This window comes from Corvus brachyrhynchos, unplaced genomic scaffold, assembly GCF_000691975.1.
Source record: "Corvus brachyrhynchos isolate BGI_N302 unplaced genomic scaffold, ASM69197v1 scaffold6, whole genome shotgun sequence".
NCBI classification, from domain to species: domain Eukaryota; kingdom Metazoa; phylum Chordata; class Aves; order Passeriformes; family Corvidae; genus Corvus; species Corvus brachyrhynchos.
The window spans coordinates 1,171,352-1,178,235 of NW_008238632.1; the positions used below are offsets into that span (position 1 = coordinate 1,171,352).

At 39.8% G+C, this 6,884-nt stretch overlaps 1 protein-coding gene across 1 annotated transcript; it reads right to left on the reverse strand.

Annotated features, from left to right (window-relative positions):
* Positions 1-371: 371 nt before the first annotated feature.
* On the reverse strand, positions 372-5,269 carry STX11 (syntaxin 11). Its single transcript, XM_017737278.1, has 2 exons — positions 5,151-5,269; positions 372-3,425 (listed from the first exon to the last, which is right to left on the reverse strand). The coding sequence occupies exon 2, from the start codon at positions 3,418-3,420 to the stop codon at positions 2,554-2,556; it is 867 nt and encodes a 288-aa protein (XP_017592767.1). The 5' UTR covers positions 3,421-3,425; positions 5,151-5,269; the 3' UTR covers positions 372-2,553.
* Positions 5,270-6,884: the final 1,615 nt, after the last annotated feature.

The following is a 6,884-nucleotide window of genomic DNA, read 5'->3' on the forward strand; positions in this document are numbered from 1 at the left end:
AAAATTTGAATACTAGTTTTGCATATCTACTAGTGAAATCATCAAGATCTCTCAGAACTGCCAGAATAATTTTTTTTTCACTAGAGATTCATCTTAGAATGCATGAAACTAATTTTTCTTGGTTTTTTTAGGAAAAAAAGTAGTAATATTTTATCTAATAAATATTAGATTAGAAAATAGTAATATTATCTATCTCAATACGCAACACATTTCATTTACCCTGGCAAAAAATATTAGGACAACTGTTTTTTTCTAGGCCTTGTTTAATCTCCTTTTACCAACTCACAATTTAGTCTAGCAACTTTTAAACTAACCTTTGACAATGCAAAAAACCATTCAGAGCTGCTGATTCAATGTACGCCACTCCGCACTTTCCTTTTTTCTCATTAAATCTTTATTCCATTTTCCATGTAGATGAAAAAAGGAACCAGCACAAAAAAAAAAAAGTACATCTTTTTTATCAAGGTCTAGGAATACGCATGCGAAAGGAAATACATTATTTCATTCTTCATTGATTTATCCCCACATGCTGACTCTCAGAGGTTTAGGGTATTTCTCTACAAATGCACAGTTCCACTGACTTAATGGCAGTACCTACAGAGTAAACAGCTTTGTCTTCTTGAGTAGCACCAAAGCCACTGGCTGTGGTGCCAGCTCATCACCCTCCTTTCTCCCACTTGAAGTTTGAACACTGTTGTTGGAGAGGTCCTCAGACAAGCGTAACACTGATATCACCAGTACACCACTGAGTATCAAAATATCTTATAGTTTAGAAGACAGGTGTTCCTCACTCTTCCATGTTACCAGAGAAAAGTGCCACAGCAAAAGGGACACTCAGTTTCTGAGAAGAGTTATCCCTTTAGTTTCTATTTGTGTAAAAACACCTGTCTGGCTAAGCAGTGTTTCCCAGTAAGATATGAAAGCTTGGAAGTTGGATTTATTTTGCTGTTTTGTTATATTAATAAAAATAGTAAGAAATGTTTGGGGCTTTTTTTCACATATAAATTTAGGGTGCAAAAGGTTAGAAGGGAGAAGTTTCACTGCGACTGGTGCAGGAAAATGCACATCTGTGCACATCTGAGGAAAACTCCCAAATACAAAATATTTGAAATGTTGAAATATATTTATTAAAATAGGTACAAATAGGATCATCAGTTAAAAAAAATTAACTTCTGAAAAAAATGTCCTGCATTATTTCAAAGGATAGCAATAATCACAGTGTATCAGGAAGCCACTTAGAAATACAGTTGGAAAGCCTCCAGATGCAGGAGCTATGATCACTCACCAGACTTTATGAACATGTTTCACTCACAATGCTCAGTGCTTACCAGGGCTGCATATTTTTTATTTCCTTACCATACTCCAAACCTACTGGTTTGCCCTTGTGTAAGGGCAGACTCCCATCACACAAAAGAAGAATTTCCTTTTAAGCTTGAAAAGAGGACTGAAATGACATGAAACTGTTTTCTATCTTCTTCAGATGTACTAAAGAAATAGTTCTATTTGCTTTCCCAGGTGGAGATTTCCCAACAATTGGAGAAAGTAAAAATTTTTGTACACCAGTAAAACTGCATATTAAAAAAAAAAATTAATCCTTCATCTTATTTAAAATAGATATAAAAAAACTCTTATTTGATCAATGCTTATAAAAAATAAAAATATACTGATAGGCCAGTCATTCCACTAAAACTGCTTGTATGTATGTGCCAGTACAGGAGTCCCTAAAATGCTTTCTCAGTCCCACAACTGTTGTCTTCTTATGCTTGTTTCTGCAGAAGGCCACTCCATGTTTCTCTTCTGGCTGAAGTGCTAATTGGCAGAAAAATGCATCAGAATGTGAAAGCATGGCAGGTTTGAAATTGAGAGTCCAGAAAGTGGCTCAAGTTAAAAGTGAGTGAGATGCCTCAGTGCTGCAGTGCTTTTAGCCACCTTGAGAGAGTTGGGTACTCAAAATGGAAAAAAGCAGTCACTTGCACACAGATAGAGCAAAATGTGCATAGTATAATTTAAGGTGCAGCCACTTCTGTTAAGATTCAAGACAGCTGGGAATCAAGTTGAAAGAGAAACTAGTTCTGTGTCCTGCTCCTGCTAGCAGGCTCAATATTTTGTCAAATTTGCATCAAGCAGGCTCCAAACTAGTTAAAACTGAAACCTCTTGATTCTGTGGTGTACTGTGTCACCCGAGGCAGTAAGGCTTCACTGCCTGCAGCCTCACTTGGACAAATAAGAATAAAGGTACTTTTTGAAAGTATTCATCTTCCCTAGGCCAAGTTATTAATTCCTCTTTCTTGCCTATCTGAAACAAGTATTACTGCAGAGATCTTGCACCTCTAGTTACAGTAACAGGACCTTTCAATAAAAATTAGATTAAAAATAGTTTTATCAACATTTCTAAGAGTTCATAATAGAAACAGCCTTCAGCACATTTAGTAAAAAGGCAATGAACAAACTATCCCCCCTATTTCTAGGGCTTGTCATTACAAAAAAGTCTCTGGAAAGAACACCTGATTTTGAAGACATTTGAGTCAGTCTGTGATAGCTCCAGTGGGATCATCACCTTCTGCAACATGATAAGCAGCAGCAGAGGATTGTTCTGAGAGGATGTTTTCTCCTGTATTCCAAAGCTTTTTTCACTTGCTCTTTAGCATCTCCTACATAGTCCTCAACATTCTGCATATTTATCTCAATAACATCGAAGGTGTCTGCCTGTTCCTCCACCAGCAGGGCCACCTGCAGAAAGAGCTCATGAACTTCCTTAATGCGACCTTCTAACTTCACCAGCTCCTTATGTCGTGTCTCTATCTCATTCAAGGCTGAGCGAGCCCCCTTAACATCCGACAAGAGATTCTCGGAGAAGACATCCCATTTGCCTTGCTCAATCATCTCCTCAATCTGGTTGCCAGAAACATCTTTGCCCATGATCTCCAGCTGCCGCTGAATTCGAATCTTGCAGTTCTCCCGCTGGTTCATCTCCGTTGCATTGTAATCAAACATAGCGTCCTGAAATGTGTGCATGAGGTCAACGTAGTGGTTCTTTGCCACCCTGGCAATGACAGACATAGCTCCATATTTTGTTATTGCATCTTCACAAAAATCTCTCATTACCTGCAGTTTCCTGTGGATGTTTTCTCCACGGGCCTTAATGTCTCTGGCAATACAGTTAGTATCTCGTTTGATGCTACTAAGACGGCGCATGGAAGTCAGAAAGCGGGTGTTTTGCTTTCTGAGACGGTTGACATCGGCTTTTAGGTGGTCATTTTCTGTCCGGATGTTCTGTATGTCCTTATGAAGAATTTCCAAGGCATAATCCGTCTCATAAAGGAGAATATCCTGGGGTGAATTTTCATCATCATCACTATCAGAAAACTGCTGGTTGTGTAACCTGGCAAATTCACGCAGCTCACTTAGACGGTCTTTCATCCTCCCTGTAAAACAGGAACAGGAGGAATGAGTTTAAAGTAACTAAAATACTGCTTTATAAGAGTTGAAGATTTGTAACTAATAACTACATCATGGTGATAACTAAATCATAGATAACAAACATAACTACATCAAAGATAACCCAAATATCAGATTTTAAATTTGTTCACAATGTTTTATACAGTGATGGATTTCACATCCAAAACTCTGCTAGAACACTGTTCTAGAAAGTACAAAGATTAGAAACAAAAACTGCAGGAAAGAGGACAACAAATCCTGAAGACAAATCAAAAAGAATAGTAGGACAATCCCAAACTCCCCCAAAAATGCCAGTCTTTTACTTGGATGGAAAAAAACCAGACTCTTGATAGAAAGCCTTCAGCTATCAGCATCTGTAGACAGGTTAATAACTGAACACCTCCTACTGCTGCTCACTAGAGAAATCTCCTCTAGCTCCTGATCCTTCATTGCATCAACTGCCCAAGATGTCACAGGGTTTCCCTTTTTCTGAGTTTGCTTTTCCTGGGAGAATACTAAGAAGCCTCTCAGAAACGGCATTTACAAATACAGTTGGAAAAGTTTCAAAAAATGGTGTGGAAAGTATCAAGATAGGGAGGAAAAAAAAAAAAGGACGAGCAACTTTAGTGTCTCCAGATGCTATCACTGACCATAGAGTATCAGGCATCAACAATCAGGGGTGTGGAGCATCTCTCTTATGAGGAGACACTGTGGGAGCTGTGCCTGTTTAGAGAAGAGAATACTAAGAGGGGATCTCATCAACACATATAAATATGTCAAAGGTGGGTGCCAGGAGGATGGGGCCAGACTCTTTTCAGTGGTACCCAGCAACAGGACAAAGAAAAATGTCCATAAGCTAAAACACAAGAAGTTTCACCTCAACATGAGGAAGAACTTTTTCACATTGAGGGCGGCAGACCTCTGGAAGAGGCCACCCAGGGAGGTTGTGGAGTCTTCCTCTTGGGAGGCATTCAAAACCCACTGGACACATTCCTGTGTCACCTAATTTAGGTGACCCTTCCTTGGGAGGGGATTTGAACTAAATGATCTCCAAGGTCCCTTCCAACCTTAATAATTTGTGAACTTTGAAATCTGTGAACTTTGTACTTCACCATTCCTTAAACTTCAGAAAAATTAAATTTCATTGACCGTCCACAAAGAGCATAGTAACAACTGGCTCAACAATGATTTCATTTTCTGTTTGTGTTCTCTTTGTCAAGCAAAGACTGAGTAAAGCTCCTGTGTAATAAACTCATAATTTTGTAAGAGTAGGTCTACTCTTCCTTCCCCAGGAAGAAATAGGGAAGCAAATACATAGTAATTCACAACATGAAAATATTAATGCTGTAGTAAATTCATGTGTATACTAATCCTGCAGCCTCTCTAAAAATACTGGGTTTTTTTCTTTCAATATAACAGGAAAGGTTAAAAAGTCAATCATTAAGAGAATAGTAAGGAGCTGTTAAGTGTGGCCTTGGATTGCACCACAATGTTGCCTGCACACAGGAAGATCACGTAATTAAACACTGGCCTATGTACTATCACTTCCACCAAGTCTCTGCCTACAGTCTGTACATGCTGAACAAAAGTTGTACAACATAAAATTTAATATTCATCATTCAGTTCATGCTATCTCATTGACTATGTTGCTACTGTTCATTTCCTCAGGGATTTCCCCTGCAAAATCTTTGGAAAATTCCATAAACTCATACCAGTCTTTTGGGGAAAGGCAGATCTAATAGTCAGGTTTCAGCCCAGAGTCATTAAGTATAAGAATGATAGACTCTTGATGATTTATGACGCCCACTTGAGACACTTCAAGCACAATTCTTTGTAGCTGGGATGTTCAGAAGTCAGCTCCTTCTGACTTCAGTCACTGCTGCAAGCCTCAAGCACTTCGCTGGGTAAGATCGCAGAGGAACAAGCTGGACATCAATGAATGAACACATGGATCAAGGCCACTTGTGAAGAGCTCCTCTCCCGTGACAAGGAGAGCATCACACACGATCTCCGTGATCCAGCAGATCCAGGAGAGTCTAGCTGTAAGCGGAACAGAGGGATCAAGTTGCAGTTGCACTGACAATCTTCAGCCTGGGTTTTCCCAGTTTCCCAGTACTTAGTTCTAAAAGCCTACATTATTTGTACCTATGTACCAAAACTTACATTCAAGGTAGTCAACATTAGTATCTTTTAACTCTGCATTGAGGACCTGTACCTGTCTGGGATCTGGCTTCACAGCTAAAGTATTCACACTTTTGTCCCAACAAATGGATGCTGTCTCTTTAAGCCTGACTTCAGAGTCCTGCAAAATCAGGGACTTTTTGGCACCTTCTTTCATTCTCCCCAAGTCCTGTCTTTTACACCCTGTTTCTAAACTGCATCACCTAGCCTGCTTCCCACCTCATCTTCACATTTTCAAGATGCTCATCCTTATCTACACACAGTACCTGGACAGGATGGAAGGACAGGAAGTGAGTAACTTTGTGCCTGTATGTCAGCATCATATTAGGCCACAAACACCACAAATTACAGAGGACACCTGTTCAGCTTTATGCTGAACATGTTCAAGTACTCAGCATTTGCAATATTTGGCTGAAGAGATTTGTAAGGTTCAAGAAAATGTTTCGATTTCAGCTTTCTTGAGCACCTTTTGCTCAAGGAACACAGTAAATTTATTTGGGGTATTTGGAAACTGTTGCTTTGGGAAACTCACAATTTGGCAGAATTTCATGATTTTTTACATAAACAGCAGGCTGGAATGTAACATCACCACAGAAGTCTTTTCCTATTTCAAATTCTCATTTCAAACAAAGGGGAACCAGATCTTCCCAAGAGAGAACAGTAACTTCCTAGCATTCCTTGGGTGGTGTCAGGAACAGAACTGACACTAAAGATCTGAAACAAATAAGCAGAGAGAGAAAGGTGGAACGGCAATTTGAAACATTTCAGCTTAGCAAATCAATGTTTAGAAAAGTTGACCTCCTTTATCAGATGCTGTTCTTACTCAGCAAAGTTTGCATCTTCACATATGTTGATAGTATTGTTTGTAATTAGAACAGAAATAAATTAATACATAGTACATTACTGGTTGTTAGGAATAGCCTCAGACCTCAATCTGTAAAATGAACGTCAGTCTCTCCCTTCGTACAGTGCCTGATGCAGCAGTAGAAGTTGGGCTCTCTGGGAAGCAGCTCTGCAGGACCTTGGTGTGCTGGTAGGCATGAACTGGAACATGTGCCTTGCATCCAGGCTGGAGTAGCAAAAGTGAGGAAGAAAGGGGACCCCTCCTGTCTGACACGTGGGAGGCCACATCTGGAGTGTTACTCATCATAGACACACTGGAATGAGCCCAGGGGAGGCCACAGAGGTGGTCAGAGGTGCTGGAGCACCTGACATATGAAGAGAGCCTGAGAGAGTTGGGAATGTTCAGCCTGAGAAACAGGAAG

Excerpts from the sequence above, each read along its gene's own strand:
- STX11 (XM_017737278.1), bottom strand. The coding sequence starts at position 3,420 with ATGAAAGACCGTCTAAGTGAGCTGCGTGAATTTGCCAGGTTACACAAC.